Raw genomic sequence first — 23062 nt, forward strand, 5'->3', positions numbered from 1 at the left:
ACTGTTCCTTACATTTATAAAAGATGCAAGTCTATTGGTGATGGTAACTTTCTCTACAATTAGAACAATCAAAGGAGGCAGCCTTCCAAAATTTCCCAGAGTAATCTGGAATGTGCAATTAAATGTCCTTGGCTCACTTCTTGTTTCTTCCTCATCATTAACGAGAGCTTTCTTTTAAAAAGGCTACTTATAGCCTCCGTGGAAGTAGGAAAAATTTTAATTGATGCACTGTCCATATAGCAAAAGAGTCCACCTATCTCTTCATCACTCTAAACACCAGCATAAACTTCCATATGTATCAGAATTCCAAAATGTGTTATTATAAGATGAATTATTTACTGTGTAGTTGGTAGCAACACTGTCTGAAATATTCAAACCTTCTCTCCAGGATTCTTCCCCATCCAAAGATTGCATACTTCTGTGCTGCACTGGCATAAGGTATCATCATATGACTAATTTTGGCTAAAACTGAGTGGAAGTGACCCATGCAACATACTGGCACAAGGACGAAATTTAGCAGATAGTGCATGTCTTAATAATTCTTTTTTTTTCTTTTGAACTTCAAGACAAATAATGCCTGATATACAAGTTCAGAATGCTATATCCAGAAATGAGGGCATATCCAGCAGATGACCAGCAAACAAAACTATTAGTGGTTCTTTGCTTCCAGAGTGTAGCCTTGGTTGAGCTCTCTCACATTGAATCAAATATTTGAAGTGACATTATTCTCTCCTAGTTAAAAAAAAACCAGTGCAATCCTTTTTATTTATGTTTATGACTCTTTTCAATACAAAGATGATGCCTCTCTTAACACAGAAAATATTGTAAAGGAGGGATAGAAAGAAACATAAGAACTAATTTTTGCATTTTACATAGATTTAAATAGTCATAACAATAAATACTTGACAGGATACAGTGGCAACCATAACATATTTACATATTTACATATTTACCTAATATTTACATATTAGGTCAACACATTTTGGGGATTTTTAACCATTTAAGAGTAATACATATTATCAACTAATGTTCTTTATACTGGAAATGGTAGTCTGGGTATTATTTTACATACTGAAAGCTTCAGAAGATTTTTAGATCTGCAAATTAATTTAATTCAATATTCAAACAGGAAATGGATATCTGTGTAATTTTATCTAGAATAGCACTTAAAAAGTTTATTTTGCTTTATGTAACTTTTATGGAAAATTTCCTTCTCAGATCGGATCCATAATTTAGCATGTGTAATTAACACATGCAATGATGTGTTAATGATCTCTTATTTATACAGCATCTAGCTACAATGAACACAAAGTACTCCATTTAGTTAATTTATTCTCTAAACATATGCCTCTGGAACTATCCTTGGACTTAAATTAACTCTACTGAAGAGTAGATCTCTTTAGAAGAATTATTTAAGGGCAAGAATAAAAAATAAGGCAGACAAATATTCTTTTGTATGATAAATTTATTTAAGGTTTTAATTTAGAATTAAAGTTACAAGTATTTCCAAACTCCTATCATTGTTCAGCAGGCTCCTGAGACTACCTAGAGCCTTAAATTTTGAAGCAGTGTAAGAAGAACTTAATTTGAAATGAAAGGCTACTTTGCAATTGCAGCTAATTCTACATTTACCTGCCTCTATAATTTGCTTCACTTATGGCTGTCTCTTGCATTAATATTCATTACAAAAACCCCTTCTTAATATTAGTTGATTCGACAGAAATGCATTAGCGATGACAAATGCTTCATAATGTACTCAGACAGTATTAACGCAAGCACAGCCCACAGAAATGATTGCTATTTAAACACACAGGTTATTCCTTTTGGTCTGCTTTTTTAAAATTCAAAATAAAATCTATAGCCACAAGAGATTAAAACTATCTGCTCTTTAAATACTTTATATAGAGTGTCATTGCCTCATATTAAAAAAGCCATAGACAGAGGGTATGGTGGATTCATACATTTATACTGAAAAAGAAAAGGCAAGAATGGACTTCTCACTGTAGGGTAAGAGAGGAACCACAGGAGGATGTGTGTTTGGTTTCACAGTCAAGGTCACTTAATGTCAAATCACCCTTCCAGAGGCTCTTTGGCATAACTTACTTCCTATTCACACCAAATCCAGCAAATCACTCTATCTTTTCAAAATGAAAGATACAGAATGCAAAAAGGAGCTGTCTTAACTTAGAGATAACTAAAAGGCATATGTCATATGGCTTGGTTCACAAATACATTATTTCTTTTAAAAGATTATTTATTTGAAATGGAAAGAGAGAACTTGTGTGAGAGAGAATTTTTGACTCACTGATTCATTACCCAAATGTCCACAACAGCAGGTTGAGCCAGGAAGCTGGGGCTCCATGTGGGTCTCCCACATGGGTGGGAGGATCCCGAGCATATGGGCCATTATCTGTCCTTCTAGGATTCTTACTGGTAGAGCTCCCTTGTTAAGTGAGGAGTATCTGGAACTCCTAATCAGGTACTCTCATGTGAGATGTGTACATCCCAAGGAACTGGTCAACCCATTGTGCCACAACAACTGGCCTTAATACATATTTCTATAATAGCTGATGTACTTGCTAAGTTTTGTAAGTTCACTACATAATTTATCTTGATTAAAAATTATAGATCAATTATAGAGCAACTAATGCTAATGTGATCGATAATTCAAACATATTCATGGATACATTTACCTGTTGCATTCACAACAGTTTTAACCAAATGGCCTGTCATTAGCAGTTATTTTACCATTCAAATGGATTGCTATGTGGTGGCCATTCCCCATCCCTGGGTACTGGAGCAGTCGGGAAGCTGGGTTATGGCTCCTCCCCTTCTCTCTTATTTTCCCACAGAAACAGAAAGAAGAAACAGAAAATGGAAACAATGACAACAACCACTTCCACAATCCTCAATCTTTCCTAGCATGATCAACTGTGGTATCTAAAATTAAAAAAAAAAAAACCAACTTGATGATACTTACACAGTTGATTCAGGGTGGGAAGGGTCAAGCTCTAGGGGAAAGTGGGTGAGACCACTATTTCTACAACTTCCTCATCTTGTTTTATAACTGGGGGAAGGAGGGAAACAAGGGGAGAAGCCACATCCAGCCTCCCAACTGCTCCAATACCAAGGGCTGGGGAACAGCCACCCAGTGTCATCCCAGGGTCCCCAATGTGAAGCATTTTCTGAGGGTTCTGCTCATGCAGTTTCTGTTGATCTCTCAGATCCAAGGATCAGAACATCCTCCTGAGGTCCACTGGCTGACACAGTCCATCTCAGACTCTCCATTCACCAAGAAATTTGTTGTCAAGCTATTATGGGGTAGCTGGCCATTTTGTTCTGCCCTCCTTCCTTTGGTATGGTACCAGATGTCCTCTGCAGGCTCTGATGGATTGCCTAATCCTCCATAGGCATTTGGGTATGCTGTCCACTGCATTGGTAATCTTCAGTATTCATAACTTGTTTTATTTTCATTGTTCTAATCATTTTAATATAGTGGTCTCTTACACTGTCTTAATTTTGGTGTACTAATAGCTAATGATGCTGAATATATAAGTGTTATTTATCGGCTTGGCATTTTGTATTGAAATGTCTGTTTTTAAATGGATTTTTGCTTTCTTACTGTTGAGTTTAAAGTGTCCTTCTAATTCATGGTGATGGGTGCTGACCCCTTTCATGGGGTGGGTGGGGGAGGATGGATGTGTGCGTTTATCAGATCTACTTGGATAACTGTGGTAGTTCTAAAATGCAAAGTGCCCTTCATGTATTCTGAATGCAGCATTCTTTATCAGATACGTGAACCAAAAAAACTGAAACCTTGCCTTTCACAAGCGAAAGTTTTAAATTCTGACTGAGTTTAATATAGAATTTTTTTCGTTGATGGTGCTAGCTTCTGACGTCATTCTGTAACCGTCAAAGACCAACCAAGAGAGAAAGAGTACCTATTAGTTTGAATATAGGAAGTTTAATGTTACTGTAACTGAGAATGAACTAAAGACAACTGAATAGTAAGAAGAAATCTCTAAGGAATATATGCATGAAATGGCACAACAGCCATGACAGACAGAAACACGCAGCCATGGAGGCATCTAGACCTCCTAGTACTGAGCTCTAGCTTTTGCTGGAGAGAGTATGGTAGTGGTCACTAGACTTTCTAGATGTTACTTGCTGGAAATCTGTCCTTCCTCTTTAACCAAAGGAAGCCTGCAAGGGGGAAGCACTTCAGCAGAGGGAGACACTGCTTCCTTGCACATGCTTCCAATTATCAGGTGCTGCTAGGATCCACATTGCAGAGTTGGGCTTATGACCAGCATTGTTGACCAAGGCAAAGGACCTGTTCTTGCTGCAGTGTCTCTCCAGTGCCCTCTATTGACAAAGGTTAACATCAAGCCAACATGTGTTAAGGATACCCAAAGGATCTCCTTGTGTTTTCATGGGGATTTACTGTTCAACTGTATTAGAACCTGATGTCTTTATCTCTGCTCCTGCTAGTGCTGATTAGAGGTCAGCAGGATTCTTCCTTCCATTTTCTGAAGTGAGTGTTGGGTGATGCTGGCGGGGAGAGGAAATGTGGCTTCTTTGTGAGGTTTGCGTAGAGGAGGGTAGCTATACTTAAAAGTGTAGATTCTCACAGGGTTACCTTTTTCAGGTCCAGCAGAGGACCACAAAGAGTTTATTTGGAGGTGATTTTATCCACACCCATCAGCCAACCCATTTGGCAGTATTCTCAAAGACCCAGGTGGTGAACAAAACAAACAACAGAAAAATCAAAAAGTAAAACAAATGTGAAACGTGAACAAGTAATTTGTAACTGTGCCATCCCTCAAGTCTTGAGGGCCCTGTTCAATCCCATTATCTCCCTCTTAGGGATCTTCCAAAAGTTGCATTTGGGAGTCTATCCAGGCTTTAGGGATGCAACCATCAGGACAAAAATATTCTGTGTGACCCATGCTTAAGTTGGTGCATTTGGTTGGATAATTTGCAAGGCTTAGCGGGCATGGACAGTATTGTGAGATACGCTGTGACCATGATCAACTGGCTCAGGAGAACTCCTGGAATGATGCTTGCTCTGATCCACAATGTATGCACCTTGCCAAGAGATGAGTAATAATGTGTACATTAAAGAGACACCAGTGATATATGAACAACAAGCTAAATACTGAAGGAAAAGGGAAAAGGTCTTGTCCTAACCTACTTGTCCTAACCTGCAAGCTGACATGAGTTTCTGACTGAATAGCAACCTTTCTGGTATATGAAAGGTTGTGGAATGCCCTCAACTCCCTTTGACGTGATTATCTCTAGCCCTCCAAGGGTTTCTTGTATAACCCTCTGTTCTTTTACAGAGCCTCATTTTCCATTGTAGATCACAGAGACATCAAGACATCATGCTCTTATCTGACGATTACAATGCATGATTATAACAATCACAATTGATAGTAATGGGGAACTTTATACCATCATGTACTACTAGGTGCCAGACATTATATTCGATGTCATCATCTAATCACATTATTGATTGTCCTTGTTATAATCCATTCATTGACAAGAGCAGAAAATTAAAAGGCATAGCAAGGATCAGAAATGCAAAGTCAGCTTCCAAATTTTAACTTTACTTAACCAAACTCTTGCCTGCACATGTGCCACAGATCATGTCTCTTTTGCTTTTTGCCTGCATCTTTAGGCATACCGCGTAATTCCTGAATTTTGATTTTATCCACTGAGAGCCTCTTGATGACAGTGACTTTCTTAAGGCATCCACCTGACAGTGTCCTCTGTGGGGCACTGAGTGGTTGGCTGCTGATTTTTACAACTGCCAATTTAAAGGCTCTCTGTCAAAACTAACTTAGCAGAGAGATTGAAACTACTTATCTGGAAAGTCACAAATCTAGCCAATGACCAGCTGGGTGGAAGGATTGTTCAGTGAATAATGAGGTTAATCTGACTGATGATCAAGATTTGGCCACACACAGATGAGTATACAACTTGGAATGAACTGTCACTGCACACACTAATTTATAACTGCATAGGAAGAAACAGGAGCAAAGTGTCATAAATACAAGTACAAAAAGCCTTTCAAATACATACATTTCCTGGACTCAAATACGATGATGATGTCCAATAAAGGCACATATCAGTCTTGCCTAAACCTCTTGTCCTGATTACAAAGTACGCACTGTCTGTTTCTCTGAACAGGATGACACCTTCTCAAAAGATGATAAATGACTTCACACGGAACAGGAAGGGCTTAAAAATGCCTCGAATATTTCTCTGTGATTTTCAACCAAAAATTTTTTTTGAATGGATTTCCAACCTGCTGTGGAGTAAAAAGAAAAGGCCTTACTATCAGGAAAATGTAAATATAAGGAAATGAAATTCAGAGCATCCAGACATTGGGGTAGATATTATTGGGCCATATCTAGTATTATCTATAGTTGGTACTTCCTATTACTGTGTTATGCAGCCTGCTAGGAAAAATAACTGGAATGCTTTACTTGATAAAAGTTCTTTTGCTCTTTTATTCATTCATTCATTCACATATTTGTTTGACTACTATGTCATGCTTCTTTTATGATAGAAACTATGTGAAGATTTAAGAAACTTGTCATGAATAAGACAGGCATATTCTTGATCTGAAGGAATTGCCTTCTCTTCTATCAATATTGCTAGATAAGAAACAAAAGTAACGGATTGGCTCAGCTCCAGCCATTGTGGCCACTTGGGGAGTGAATCATCAGATGGAAGATTTTCCTCTCTGTCTCTCCTCCTCTCTGTATATCTAACTTTCCAATAAAAATAAAGAAATCTTAAAAAAAAATTTACTCTGGTCCTCAGCCTCTGTCCATGCAATGAAAGAGCTCCATAGAAATAGGACAGAAACATCATTAAGGAGATTTCAATTAAAGTAGACTTGAGCCCACTGGCAGTTGGCTGTTTTGGTCTTGCTTGTTTTCTTAGACCAAGATTTTTAGAGCATGAACAAATCCAGTCAGTTACGGCTTTTTGAAAAAAGTTTTAGCATTTATTTGTTGAATATCTCCAAAGTAGTCCAAAAGCATTACCTGAAGGTGGAACTCAGAATTGGTTTTCTAGTCCCTGAGGACACCTCAGCTGCTGCTGGAGTCAGCCTAAAGCTCTAGCATGTAGCAAGTACATTTGCAGTTAGAGTCTATTAATAAAATGACAAAAGCTTACCAGCTAAAAGCTTAAGAACACTGCTTAATGCTCTCTTTTTACTTTTAATGGATTGAAATGTATTAAAATGCTGCTAAAACAATCAGGTAATTTTTTTTCTTGCAGTTGTGAGATGAATAGGTACAGACATACATTCACAGGTACACAAATACGCACACATACAGACATATGCACACATACAATGGTAAGATATTCCAAGTGGCTCCTCACCAAGAAACTGCTGAAATATAGCAAACCTATCATTTGCAGGGTCCAGAGAACCCTATAAAAGGCTATAGATGAAAATCAAGACATTCCACTCCGATAGAACTCCAGGATTACATTATCAGTTTTGCTGAGGCTACAGAGTCAGTGGAGCAGCAAACAGGCATATTTGGTTTCCACACGGAGAAGGCTGCATGGAGCAAAGCAAGGATGAAAATGGCACAACAGATGTCTCAGGACTCTTGTATCAAGACGCATGCTCTGAACGGCTCTTCTGGGGTCTCTGCTGCAGAGGATGGCTTATTGAGCAGAAAAATGAGAGAAATTCGGGGATGGTGTTTTAACACTTTGCTCATTCTTTAACTTCCCAGGGGGAGCATTTCCATCTATTCTTGGACTTACGATGTTAAACCAACCAAATGATGCAGCCCTCTCAGTGTGATTTTTGTTTTGGTGACACCTGTCAGAGTTCAGCTTCACCAGTCAGTGCAAGTCCTCTTGCAGATGGAGATGCTCAGCCCCTCAATGCTGTTACAGGTTGCACTCAATGTGCAATGGGCCCCAGACCTCCAGGACATCATGAGGCTTCTCACTGGATCAGAATATGGGCTCCGTGTCACCTGTGACCCATTCTCCTGGTACGAACACTGTTCCTTTTGTTTTTCATTTCGATCCACACTTTCCTCTGACCACTGAAGGCTCTCCACTTTCCTTTACATATATATCCTCTAAATCATTTCCTTTGGACACATGGGTCAGGTGCTTTAGACGCTAGTACTAAAGCATCTTTCCTACTGTCCCAAGTTCTCCCATGTTTTCAAAATTTTGCTGCTCTCCCTCTCCTGATGCTACTTTTCCAATCTCACTACCAACAAATAAAATAGATAAAATATCATTCTGAAAGATTTCATTTACAAAACCTGATTGTAAGAACAGTGCCCAGCTCACATGTGCTCCTGCAATGTGACCTTGAATGTAACCATCATCAGAGAACGCTGTCTCCTTTTGCCAGTCTTAAGAGTTCTATGAAAGAACAGTAGAAGTTTAGAATCTAAGTCATGATGGGATGTTCAGGCTCAGCTCTGATGTCTTCTTGCAACTGTGGAGAAGCCAAGGGAAGGCACCAGGGGTGCCTCAGCAAACAGCTTCAATGAGGATCCATCCAGCAGTCATCATTAGTAGGCCAACAGGTTGCTGAGGGAGGCTCTAAGACGATTCACAGAAATGTCCTTTTGACTGTAACACAGAAACTGCTCCCTCCTTCTCTGTATCAGGAAGGGCTTACCTAAGTCAACCACTGGAATGATGAAGCTAAGTATGTGTTTTTGAATGCTTTGTTTTGTACTCACAGAGAATTGGAACTATCACTAAACAGCTCAATAATAGAAAACATCTAGATTAAAGGTTTTCAAACTATGATTCCTGGGCCAAATGAGCCCACTGCCTGTTTCAGTAAATAAAGTTTATTGGAACACAGTCTCATTCATTCATTAACTATGAAAATGGCTGCATTCATGCCACAAGCTCTGAATTGAGTAGTTATTACAAAATCTAAAATATTTACCATGCAGGCTCTTGAGGAAAACAACTGTTTTTTAAAGCCAGAAAGACAGGGACAGAGTTAGACAGTGAACTCCAAATGCTGCCGCATCCAGGGCTGGGCCTGGATGAATCCAGGAGCCAGGAACTCAGCTTAGGTTTTTCACATGGGCAGCAGAGACATGAGTACTTGAGCCACCACCTGCTGCTGTCCAGGTTACACACTAGCTGTAGCTGGAATTGGGAGTTTAGTCATAATGTGAACCCGGCATTCCTGCATGGAGTTCTGTTGCACTAACCAGTACTCAGCCCTTGTGCCACATTCTTGTCCTTCTTTTGTATTTTAACAGTGGACACTTAATATTTTGTCATCAAGTATTCCATCCAGCCATGTAAAATTACATACTTTTTTATTTGCACATCAAAGGTGAAGTAACATACACTCATACACACAGGCACTTCAATTATTTTGAAGTCACATGTATGATTTTCACAGTATTGATATTGAGCTGGGTATAGGTGGAGGTACTCAAAAGCAAATACACTCATTGACCGAACCTGGCAATTTGGCACATTAATAATATATGTTTCACTTTTTCTTTCTTGAATAAGAAGACATTTGGTAAAATCAGGAACTCATGATTGTACAAAAAATAGATTAAGTAATATTTTGATAGTGAGGAGCAAAGGATTTTTCTTAGATTTTTATATAAAGACAAATATTCTTCCAAGCGAACAGCTAAACAGAACTAATCTAATGACACAGTATATCCAAAGTGAGTGGATGTGTTTTGTGGATTTTCTAAATGTGTTTCTTCAAAACAAAATGAAAAATGAAATTCCTACGGGACACAACTCAGAAAAAAACACCTGAGTCTAGTTCATCGAGTCTAAGTTTGGGGGCCACTATTACCTCTGCAGGTTTGAATAAAGTGAAGAATAGTGCACAGACGTAGTCAACAGATTTGACAGTCATGATAAATCAATTATCCCTATCATCGCTGTAATCGTAGATCTTAGATCAGCTTTCTAAACACAGAGTGCATCATCTGGCTGGAATCTTGGATTACAGTGAAGAAACTGGTGTCACCTGGTATTGCAGATCCGTTTCACATCACAAGCATTTTTAAGGTCTAGTCATCCTTCAGGATGGTGGGTAGTTCTTCCTAACAAGCACAGGAAAGTCAAGCTATACTATCACCTGGAAATAACTTGAAAACAGATAAAACATGACTGATACATTTTTCTACACTATTTAGCAAAGATGCATTATAATATGTTTCTACATATTATATAATAATTTAATCTTCAACAAGGAAAATTCTTTTCAAGTTGAAATTTTAATTACTTAGAGACAACTGTTTACCTGCTTTATTTATTTGTTTTGGGGAATGAGGATAAAATCCAGTATTGTATTTTGTGGCATACTAAAATTTAAAAGAGCTATATTTATATGCAGAAAATATATATTTCCCATGATTGGGTTATTAACAATTTTGTAGGAAATAAGTATTTATGATGCATTAATTTTATCCTATATTAACTTATTTTGAAATACTGTTACATACTGGACTGAAATATCTTAATAATATAAGAAACATGCATTATGGACCATCATACAATCCTTTCTAGGAGCTAGATTTTAATTACCAAAAGTGCTGCACTAAATAACATCTTTATTGTCTGATGAAACTAAAGCTCTTTTGCAAAATGAAAATTTCTAAGAGATAGTACTTATTTTCTATTAATTTCATTCCTTCCAATGTAGGTGAGCTTAAAAATTTGCCATTTTTGTTAACAGTCATATAAAAATTAACATTTAATTGCAACAAACTCAGAAGTATTTTTCTGTTGTAATTGAGTTTTGTTTTTTCCAAAGAATTTTCTAGACAGAATTATGGGGAGACTGATCTGTTCAGATATGGAGACAAAGTGCCATATCTCTATGCATCCTGACCAAAGACGGACTCTCAGTGAAAGAGTTGAAAATATCCTGACAGCAGGATGCTGCATCTCTGACATTGTCCATGCCCAAAATGTTTGAAAACAATTCAACAGCAGAATGATGGACTTATGACTGTTCATGGAGGATACCTGTTGCAAAACTGGAGGGGAAATCAGTGTGGGGGGAGGGAGGGAGTTGGGGAGGAGGATGGGAAATCCCAGAGTCTATGGAACTGTATCATTAAACAAAAATTTAAAAAATAATAATAAAATAAAATATTGCATTATCCTCTATAAAAATGTACACATTATATGTTACTAAGTTAAAAACATTTAAGAAAAAAATCAATTAGAAAAACCAAGGTTGAAAACATTTTCTGTTTTCACTGTTTTCTGCATCACTATACATTTTATACAAAGATATCAAATGCATTGCTTTCTGAAAACTCAAAAAGCTTTACTGTTTGGCATAATAATAATAGCAACAGCTTAATTTTTAAAGATTGATACCTATAGATATAGATATAGACAGATACAGATCAGCACAAAGCCCTGGCCCTGGCCGTTTTCTGTTTCCTCTCTCCCCAGTGTCCATGCAGGTGAGAGGTTCCACTGAGATGGGAAGAGTACATGTTGTTAACAGACATACACATCAGAATTTTTAACAGGCCCAAAACCCAATACACAAAGACGATTTGTGGTAACACCCTTTGAGACATTTGTTGGATTTGCTAAATGAGAGAAACTACCATGATTAATTCAACAAAGATGGTGCCAGGAGCTCCCACCTCAACTTGAGATTAATGTCAGTAAGTATTCTACAGAGGGGAGGTAGTGGAATTGTTTACTATGTCAACCTGAGTGACACTAAGTAAAACACACTGTTGTGCCCTGTGTCCCTTAGATGAACATTCATTTCAGTTCTGTCTTTAGTAATTTCTCCCAACAAATCTTTTCCTGCCTTGTTTTGGAAAAACAAAACAAAAGAAAAATGCAAAAGGTTAATAATTCTGACTTTGTTGCAGTTAAATGTTAATTTTTATATGAGTGTTCAAAATTGGTTGTTTTCAGTAGCTTATTAATTGGAACAGTACTTAGAGATGTATGAGTGTGTATGAATGAATGGATGGATAATGGACAAATACATTACCAGTGTTTCATGAGTCAGACTCAAAATATTAATCTCTGATAAAAAAATGAAGTGCAAAAACGGTCAATATCATTTCCTGGACACATTTTACATCTTGATCTCCACCTTGGAGTCCGGCCAGGCATCAATTATTAGTCTGAGGGCTACCTATTTGAGTAGTCATCTAAGTGTAAAATATGTAAAAGTTGCCCCAAATCAAAAGTGATGCCACCCGGAAACTATTGATGCACTGGCAGAGTGGCATCAACTATCCTGTGGAGGTGCTGTGTCCTCGGGCCTCAACTTTCACCCAGTGCCTGTGTCACAATGTGAGGCTCAACACACAGTCAACAGGACTCAATGGAGCTTTAAAAACACTCTCAACTCTCATTAGAAACTGAAGTAGCACAGCAGTTGAATGAAGAATCCTAATGCAATTATGGTGATTAAAATAACAATTTAATTTTATGCTATCTCTGGGAAATACTCAGCACATTCAAATTCTGAGTTAGACTGGTTAACGTGTCTGTTCACCAAAGTAGTTAAATGTAATACAAGGTAGTTAAATGTAATACAGTTCCAAATGAAACTTTACTGGCAGCATGTATTGAAACTCCTACTGAATGGGTACTGTTTTTACTGTTACAAGAATCCATGAAATGATCTCCATTCAAAAATGCATAATTGGGCCTGGCGGCGTGGCCTAGTGGCTAAAGTCCTCGCCTTGAAAGCCCCGGGATCCCATATGGGCGCCGGTTCTAATCCCGGCAGCTCCACTTCCCATCCAGCTCCCTGCTTGTGGGCTGGGAAAGCAGTTGAGGACGGCCCAATGCTTTGGGACCCTGCACCCGCGTGGGAGACCCGGAAGAGGTTCCAGGTTCCCAGCTTCGGATCGGCGCGCACTGGCCCGTTGCGGCTCACTTGGGGAGTGAATCATTGGACGGAAGATCTTCCTCTCTGTCTCTCCTCCTCTGCGTATATCTGGCTGTAATAAAATGAATAAATCTTTAAAAAAATGCATAATTGATATTTAAAAATATAATTGTACTTAAAAATTATCATTTTTAAGTGCAACATTATGGCAAGATGTATGAAATGAGGCATATGCTCTATCATGCAACTGAGTCAATGAATGGGATAACTGAGTTTATAGATGTTCATAGATTTACACAGATGCTTTAGCACAGAATACTTGAATTCTTCAGTGTATCATGACTCTCACAGGAAAGGAGAGCATTAGCCCATGAAAATGGATGGACATATCCTGTCTTCAGTCTTCAAGTGAGTTTGTTTGGTTGGAACTAAGGGGCAACGTGCTAAACTGGAAGAAGTGATGGGAAAGGGGTAGATATACACAAAGAAAAAAGAACTAGGAGGGTGTTGTGGTAGAGTGAGGAGAACTGCCATTTGGGAAATTTGCATCTTGTAACCAGGTGTCTGATTTGAAACCCTGCTATTGTACACTTCCAGCTGGGGACACAGTACATGATGGCTCAAGTGCTTGAGTCCCTGACAGCATGTGGGAGACTGAGATGGAGTTCCAGGACCCTGGCAAAGTTACATTTATAAACAAAATGCATCTGACCTAAAGCCAGAAATCAGAAGCTTTTTCCAGGTATTCTACAAGAGTGCAGAGTTCCAAGGACGTGGGTTGCTTTCTACTGCTTCCCAGGGCCACAAACAAGGAGCCAGATAGGAAGTGGAGCAGCCAAGATTAGAACCCAGGTGGGATGCTGGCATGGTTGCAGGTGGAGGATCAGCCAGCTATGCTAGCACATCTGCCTCACCCCATTATTTTTTCAATTGAATTAGTGCACTGTATAAGTTTTTGTCTACTAAATTTCCCAAGCTGGCATGAAAGTGGGGAGGAAGAGTCTCTCCATGAACATACATAGAGACGTACACCAACCAGATGTTTCTAGAATTGTAGCATTTACAGACAAAGCCCCTGGGAGTTTTAATTTAATTTGTAAATGTCAGCCAGAGGTCTGGTGTATGACAGATACTGGCCAGGTAAGCAGTTTGTCATTTATGTTTTAGACTTTTTACATTTCTAGTAAAAAACAACCACATGTGCGTAACGTGTATGCAAACACATATAAACTAGTGGAGTTTCGGAAATGCTACTTTGTCTTGCTGATTATCTCAATGTGTGAGGGCAAAAGAAAAACAGCAAACACAAGGAAAGGCTTTCTCTGACTGCCTGTGTCTACCTAGGGTCACTCTCCCAGAGCAACTCTGTTGTAACTGATGATTCTGATGTTTTTGCCAACCAGGGCAAGTTGACACAAGATGAAGACGAGTTGACACCACTCCCACACTGGCTTTGTCACAAGCTATTGCATTTTTTCCTGATGAATCATACATCTTCCTCCCAAATCATTGACTCTTTCATAAATTTCCCAGATTCCTGTGCCTTTTACCCTTTGAAGAGTGTACCAAGATTTCTAATTTCTTTGGATTTTAGGACATTAACTTTCCTTTCATACAATGTCCCCAGTGCAAATTATAAACTTATTTACACTTCTCCTGTTAATTTGATCACTGTCAGCTTATTTCTTACACAAAATTACCAAGTCCTTGGCATATAGAGGAAAAGTAATCTGCTTACTCTGTGTGTGTGTGTGTGTGTGTGTGTGTGTGTAGGGGATACAAGTTTTCACAAGTGCATCTGGATCAAGAATTTTACCTGCTTAATACTGTAAGGATAATATCATTCATCTTGATTTCTCATGCACACACACACAAAGAACAGAAGATAATATTTTCTGTAATTTCCATGTCATCTTGCATATATAGTTTCTCATTCCTGATTCGATACACAGATGAGTCATGTTCAATATAAGAGTTGGGAATTTTTTATTCTCCTTCTGAATTTCCCTTCTTTTTCAGTCTCTGTGAAGATCTGCTTCCTGCACACACTGCTGGCACTTATCACATCTCTTGAGTAGGGAACACTTGATAAAATCTCTTTCTTTGACCAGTCTGAAGCATGTTATGAGCTAGTGCTAAGAGAAAGCACTTTAGGCGTAAATGGTCTCACAATGGTGCTTGAGCCCCTGCCTCTGGATGCATACAGTTGGAGCCTTTACCTGGAGAGTAATTGTCCCGGGGAAGTTTTGTGTAGGAGAATGGGTCAGGAAAGAAAGAACCCAGGAGCCAGTACAATTTCCACCAAGGAAGGAGGGACATTTATAAACCACTGCACCAGATCTATAAGAGCTGATGGAAATGGGTCCCTTTCCAAATGATTTTATATTGCCTCTTATACTTCAACAGAGCTAGAGATTCATAAAACACAAAAGCATTCCTTTTTTCCTGAAAGGAAATGTACACTGAAGAGACCTCAGGGACAGACGTTAAAGGCAAGACCTTGAATGTACCACAGTATGTGTGTTTATATGTAATAAAAACTATACTGTACCACATTTATGTTACCTAATAAAATATAAGGGATATGTGGCTTTCAAGCCAAGACCAACTTGTATTCTGTAGACTTTTCCACTTTCTGATACTTGTTTGAAAACTAAATCAAGAAAACCAACTCTTTCCATCTTTTCTATGAACAGAAACCAAAGCTATTCTGCACTTGTCTTCCACTGAAATTCTTTGCTTTCTAAATGACATTGAGGATGGTTTATCTCACAAACTAAATTATTCCTGCACTACCTTTATCACCTGTTCAACACTGCAATCTCTTGGCTTCTACCTAAATTAGAATGCAAAGCAAACAACAACAACAACAGAATAAAACAAACAAAACAAAAATCCAAAATCCAGATGTGTGTATCTTGCATGGACCTAATTTAAGCAGCTTTAATTCAGAAGGAAGATGTGCAGGGAAGAGCCCCCTTGTGTGACATCAGGCTGACTGACTTATCCCCATGGGCTTTAGTTTACCGATGTGTTTGTTTTTAGTGGCTGACCATCATTTCACTGCTTATAAGTGCATTTTAATTAACACCTTGAAGACAATAATTAATTCAGTGCAAACAAGCATTCCTTAGCTTTCAAAGACCTTCTCAACAATTGAAGCAAAAGTATTTCACTCCATCTTGGCAGCTTTGAATCTACTAAGTACAACATCTCCAGATTACAATTTTACATAAAAAAGACTGAGTCGCAAGTAGAAACTGCAAATGTAAATTGGAATTTGGTAGTTTAATCTGGTGAATGTATTTACAAATCACGGAAAACTTAAAAAGAGAGCTATGTAATAGGAGGGAGAAATGTTCTCAGATTTTACAATTAGATGACTCAGAAAAATCCATATGCACAATAAGCTAATTAATTGCTGACTGATAATCATGGGAGGATCACTAGAAACATCAATTGCTCCCTACTCATGCAACTAGAGCAGCTCAAAAATTAAAAACAAGAATACAAATAAAAGCACCTTATTAAAACTTACAACTTAAATTTGATGGCCTGTATCACAGAACATTTTGGATTAGTAGAAATCCCTGCTTCATGGAAAATTTATATACAAATATTGAATTCTAAAGTTTCACTGTACTTCAGTTCAAAAATAGAGACACAAAACTTGATTACATCAAGCTTTAAAATGCTTTGCTTATCATCCTTTATATAAAACATATTCTATAAAGAAAAATGAACAAAAGGATTAGCCAGGTATAGTTTGCTGTCTTAAGGAGCATGCCATGCGGTAGTGAGAGGGCAAAAAGTCTAAACTGTATTTTAGCCAGAGTAGCACAGACTGTTCTCACGGGCTCTCACTGACAGGAGCATAAAGAAAAAAAAATACCTCCAAGAGGCATAGGTGTACATCGTAAGAAACAAGTGATAATAAGAAAGGTGTGTGTTTGGCAAGGAATATTGCAGGTGAGCAGTAGGACAGAGGCTTGAAAGCCTAAGCTGTGATGACACCATGGTCAGCTGTGAAATCCTACACAAAAGTACATTGATAATTTCTAATTGGTTAAGTGATGTGATTTATGAACAGTGTGGTATAAAATGGGCAGTGGCAAGAAGAAGATGGTTGTCAAGGCACACGTGCAATGAAAAACTGCCTTGCATGTTGGACAAGACACAGATCAACCAGGTCAGGCTATCATGAGGATCCACATGTAGATGTAGCAAAGGTATTTTCAGGAATGGACGGGGAACTGGATTCCAATGACTCAATGTGTTGATAAGAAGCACAGACTACTAAAAGTTTTCAAATCTGAATGACAGACTAGAAGCAAAACACCACAGGTGGGATGGAGGGAAAGTCAAGGATGAAGGTGAAGATAAGAAACTTGTTACTGGAAATACTGATCCTGACAAACGACCTGAGTAAACGAGTGAAGGCAGAAGCCAGGGAGGAGTGCGTGTTTACTGCTCAGTAAGATTTCCATCCCGTCCTTGAAATCAGGCCTGGACATATGCTGTATCAGTGAAAGTTCAGAGAGCTGTTACGTGTTACTTCCATAAACTTTAAGAGCCTGATGATTCAATACTTTACTTTTTCCTTTACCCTAGAATCGGTAATGAACAACTCTTGACTGTTTCATCAGTCTGGCCCTCGAGTTAACACAGCATGGACAGGGCCCGGCGGCATGGCCTAGCGGCTAAAGTCCTCGCCTTGAAAGCCCCGGGATCCCATATGGGCGCCGGTTCTAATCCCGGCAGCTCCACTTCCCATCCAGCTCCCTGCTTGTGGCCTGGGAAAGCAGTCGAGGACGGCCCAATACATTGGGACCCTGCATCCACGTGGGAGACCCGGAAGAGGTTCCAGGTTCCTGGCTTCGGATCGGTGCGCATCGGCCTGTTGCTCACTTGGGGAGTGAATCATTGGACGGAAGATCTTCCTCTCTATCTCTCCTCCTCTGTGTATATCTGGCTGTAATAAAATGAATAAATCTTAAAAAAAAAAACACACAGCATGGACAGAAAAAACACAGCTGATATATGATGTGAGTGAAAAAAAGAACAAGAAAAAATAATTGTTGCAAAATCTACTAGGATTTGGGGAGTGCTTATTACTGTGATATAATTTAACTTGTCCTGACTCTTATAAGATATGGGAATGGATGAGATATTCCAAAAAACTAAGAAGTAAAGAAAGATTATAGGATGGCATCACACAAAATCAGACACTTGTAATTTCAAAGAACAGGGGGAAAAACAAAAGAAAAAATCATTATGTGTGCTAAGCTATCTTGATAGTAAGTTCTTACAATTTCCCTTTATTTTTTTCTGAATAAAAATTCAAAATATATCTTGCTAGATCAAGCAAATTATCATGACTGTCTTTGGAAATACTTGTTCTACAACTATACAGTAATCAATAGCAGCTATATATACATATATACATAGATAGATATAGATATATATAAAACTGAGTGATTACAATATTTTTTTAAAAATCGGATTAATTATTTTAATTCTATGATACAGTGCCACAGGTCCGGGGATTTCCATCCCCGCTCCACAAGTCGCTTCTCCCACTGATTTCCCCTTTATTATTACAATGGAAAGTCCTTCCTGTAAAATATTACTTTTGTCTGTATATTTCTCTTTGTGCAAATAAACCAACCCCAAAGTCTCATTGTATACAAGAACCTAAATTATGTCCTCATGTCAAGGAGCATGCACCTGCCTGGAGAAGGTGCACCATACGTGATGTTGTTTATGAAAACTAGCTTAGGAAAACACCAGTGGATTCTCCTACTGTGAATGAATGAGTTGTTTTCAAGAACTATCTCAAGGGGCCATTCAGAAACCATTATTTCTCCGCGAAGGCTCTGTTAGGAAGAATAATTGGCATCAATAACACTTACCTGTGTATGCAGAGGGAAGGTTATTCAGCCATAATAAGCCCTGGATTACACAGCCACTACTTAAAACAATGCAATGTTTGGAAATTTATGAGAAGAAATCCTGTCAGTATTAATGCCCTTACTGGGAGCTTCTTGATTCATTTGGCACACTTGGCCATGTAGTCACAGCTGCATCAAATCCACCATGCAGTCCTCAACCAAGGCGCTGCATATAAGACGCAAACAATACATTCTGACAGACACATGTCTCAAATAAGACTTCAGGGAACACGGCTTCAGATACTCGCACGACTATGATGATCCTTCACAAAAGCCACGAGAATTTCCAAATGCGAAACTTGCAAGTGACTAGCAAGTTTCATTATCTCTCAAGGGCTTAGGGAAAAATGACAGGAAACTTATTATTGTACAGCAAAAACATGGCTCAAGCATGAATCAGTTTGGCTGGTATGTACATCAACAGACAGGAGGTTAGACAAGGAAGGAAACCCCCACACACAATGAGGACAACAACAAAGATCATTGCTTAACCTGTTTTGTCAGAGCTGGTATTGATGGTATTGGTAGTGATGGAGGTGAAGGTAGTCTTTGCGCTGTCCTTGGCAGTTATTGATTTCTGCTTATTTTTCATGGCTTCCAGTGCTTTGAGCTTCTTGGCATGTTTCGTGCCTTTGTAGTGGGCCGCAGCCTGGCTCTACAAAGGAGAACAAAATGAACCATGCAATCAGGCTCATTTCTAAATTGGCATTCTCTGTATTTATTGCTGCAAATACAGATTCCCTTTCAATAACAGGTACCATTCAAACTAATGCTGGCATTGACCAGGCTGTGGGGTTTAGAATGATGCTAGAAAGCAGTGGGACTCATGTTCAAGACTCTAACGACGGAAGGAAGAAATATCCCATTACCTCTCTTAAGAGAAGCGTAGCTGAACACTAACCCATCAACATTTTCTTTAAGGAGTAGGAAAAAAAGTTAAGAAGTTACACCTGTTTTGCTTTTTGTTCTGATGTAGAAAAATTGGGCTCCCAAAGATTAAGAAGGCCCTAGAAAAGAGTGCATCTCATTTCCATGGGTCAAAGGGTGTGTTTTCTCTTCCTGCAACGCGTCTGATTAATAGAGTGCTCAACAGGTGACTACAAGCAAAGTTCCACACCGAACAAGCGAAGTGGGCACCCTGCAGTCTGAGATTGAAGCCTGGGAGCCCAAAAGCAAATGTATTGCCTAAGTCTAAATGGAGTACATGGAAACTGGGCAATTTTCTGATTCTTTCTTTCCCTCTGCTTCCAACAGAGGGTAGTCTGAGAGCAATTCAAGGAGTGTCACTCTTTCAACACATTCATTTTTCACACCCTGGTCCTTGTCAGAAGGAGCCAGTATGTTCTGACCACCTACTGGGGCCAAAGCAACTCTTTTGTGTGTGCCTTCTAATATCTTTTATTTTTTGACAGTGATATGCATTTTCCAAAAATTATGTTTTCTTCACTTTTTTGTGTGTATCGGGGTGGGAAAGGAGGAACTAGACAGTCTGCTCCAGGGAGCTGGGTTGGGGACAGGTAGGGAGAGTCTCAGATCAGGAGAATTTTCTAGGTCAAAATCTTAAAAAAAAAAAAAAAAGTCTTTTCACTGAAAATAAAACTCAAGGGAAGGATATTTTCAGTAGATTGCTCATCACTTCCTATTATTTATTTAAAAAAGCATTTCATTATACCTGAAAAATATTAATCACGTTGTCTTTTTCATTACACAACCATGGTAGATAAGGCATTGCAGGATATGTTGTAATAAACAAAAAACCCACAGCTTTATTTGCATCATTCTGACAAGACAGTCTCAAATAACTAGGTACCTTTATTGAAAGAACACTGGACAAGGAAACTGTATATTAGAAACAATTTGAACAGACTCTTCACGATCATGCATCGGTTACAAATTTTTGAACAACATGTAACATCAAAAGACAGAATATGAGTCAAAAAAGGAAGTTAAGACATGCTACAGTTAATTGAGGAATCGGTGAGAGATGTGATTGGTTTGATTCCAAATAGAGAATGCCACTTTGATGAATAAACTTGTAGCTCTTTTATTACTCTCCTAATTCTCCATCATAATGCAAATCCCTTGATTATGTGTTTTAAGAGTCGTACGATATATTCATCTGCGTTATAGCTAGTCATCCTCTTTAAGCAACTGACTTCACAGATTCCCTAAAACAAAGTTCCTTTCTTCTCGGCCCCCCACTATTCCTTCCGTTGGTGATAGAAATGAACATTTTACACACAGTATCTAATAAAAGACCGTCTGTATTGACAATGTTATCTCCATTAATACTTCCAAGTATACATTCAAAGGACCTCAGGAAATCTGCATTCTCAGTGTCATTTCAAATTAAATGAGATTTGGCCTTAGCAAATGACAGGATCAAATGAATTTTATTATTTTTCTGAAAGTAAGCCATTAATTCCAAAATAGTCCCCAGAACTTAGGGGAGTACATACACCAGTAAACAAAACCAAAAACCTCTCGGTACATGTACAGACAAGCCGATGCCCTAGCAAAGAGACCTTTTGGAACTGGCTTATTTCAATACAAAACAAATATGTATATAGGTAAACAACTATATACCTATGTTCTCATAGATGAACTGTATACTGGAGACTAATATTCCAGGATGTGAAGATACCTTCTAGTATGCACCTCTACTCTTGAATAAAAGAAGAACTCAGAATGAATCAGTTAAATATACCTTCACAGTATGAGATTGGATGTCATACACCTTTGCCTATATCTAGAACACCATGATACATTTAAACAACAGAATGTTAAAGTTGTAACTATTACTAAAGGACTGAACTATTGCAATACTGTGGGAAGAGGGGCAAAGGGGGAAGAGAGGAAGGGAAAAGAGGAATACTTACGCCTACAAAATTATATCATAGAAAATACTACTACCAATGAAAAATGCAAATGACAATAACAGCAGAAACAAAGTGTATACTCACTTGCTCCTTGGTTAATAGTTTCAAAGCACTCTGAAAAGTTATTTTCATTATAAATTATATGATTTTCTAAAAGAGGCTGTTGAGCTTCATGCAAATTTGAAAAATAAAAGCATCTCTAAAGTGCAGAGATACCTCGATGTGCAGAGTTTAGGGGAATGGCGGTAGTCAGGGGATAACAACAGAAGAAATCAATGTAATTATGCTGATATAAGGCATATGATTTGGGTTCCAGGCAGGGATGCAGTCTGACAATCTAATGAGACTAGGTTAACCCTGACACATAGTAAACATCTTCTTTATCACTGAGTGTATTTAATGATTGCAGAAATCATTGTTCTTGTACTTCTCCTAGTATAATTCTTTCAAATCTATCAATATTGATTTTCTACCTCTTGGTTGGCTCTGATTTAACTCTGTCATATGTAAGCTATGTAAAACAAGAAAGTCAGCTGGCTCTTGTTATACCATTTTGCCACTTGAACGGGAAGGATAGAAATCCAGCCATTTATTCTTTATGTGACTGTGAAGAAACTTTCAGCTAGCAAGAGTCCTGCTGGGACATTTATACGAAGCAGCCCTTGACCAGCGTTCTCTCTTTGAGCCTCCTCTCTTCAACTCTGGGCATAAAGGTGCAGGATGATGATATCACATATTCCCTCCAGGAGTGTCACCTATAATTTATTATTCCATCTCTTAGATTCCTGGGAGCCACTGATAAACAATCAAGTAGCTATCCCTTACTCCAGAGTGATTAACTATGTAGATGTATGACTTCAACATACCACATATTAGAATCCTGTATTTTGTAACAAAAACAGAATTGCAATACATATACAAGCGAGAAAAATCAATAGGAATTGGACGTCAGCTGTTTAAAGAATGAGTGTAATATTAGCACCTTCCTTAATAAAAATAATGCTGAAGTGTTCCTGAAATAGCATTTGACACAGTGGAATCCAATAAGTGTCATCCTATAGGCAAGCACTAAGGTTAAAGTTCTGCATGCACACTCCTGTGGAACATTGGGGTGCTATCTTAGAGGTCATTGCCATGTCCTCGTCTTCGGGAACATTCCAGACTTCAATCTTAAAAGTTTACCTTCAGTATTTCGAAATAACTTTCAGTTTCAGTGTAATTGAAATTACAGGGTTGATTAAAAATGCTTAAGTAACTACCATTTGAGAGAATGATTAACTATGTAGATGTATGACTTCAACATACCACATATTAGAATCTTGTATTTCGTAACAAAAAAAAAGAGTCTGAAA

General features: G+C 38.3%; 1 protein-coding gene across 4 annotated transcripts in view; it reads right to left on the bottom strand.

Moving 5' to 3' along the window:
- Positions 1 to 23062, bottom strand: part of ZNF385D (zinc finger protein 385D) — a 417840-nt gene that overhangs the window by 42230 nt on the left and 352548 nt on the right. For all 4 annotated transcript variants that reach the window (XM_058657086.1, XM_004588295.3, XM_058657085.1 and 1 more), the window contains one exon: positions 19324 to 19486. In XM_058657086.1, the coding sequence (XP_058513069.1) occupies positions 19324 to 19486 (163 nt within the window). The remainder of the gene's footprint in view (positions 1 to 19323; positions 19487 to 23062) is intronic.

Source organism: Ochotona princeps, chromosome 30 (assembly GCF_030435755.1).
Source record: "Ochotona princeps isolate mOchPri1 chromosome 30, mOchPri1.hap1, whole genome shotgun sequence".
Lineage (NCBI taxonomy): Eukaryota > Metazoa > Chordata > Mammalia > Lagomorpha > Ochotonidae > Ochotona > Ochotona princeps.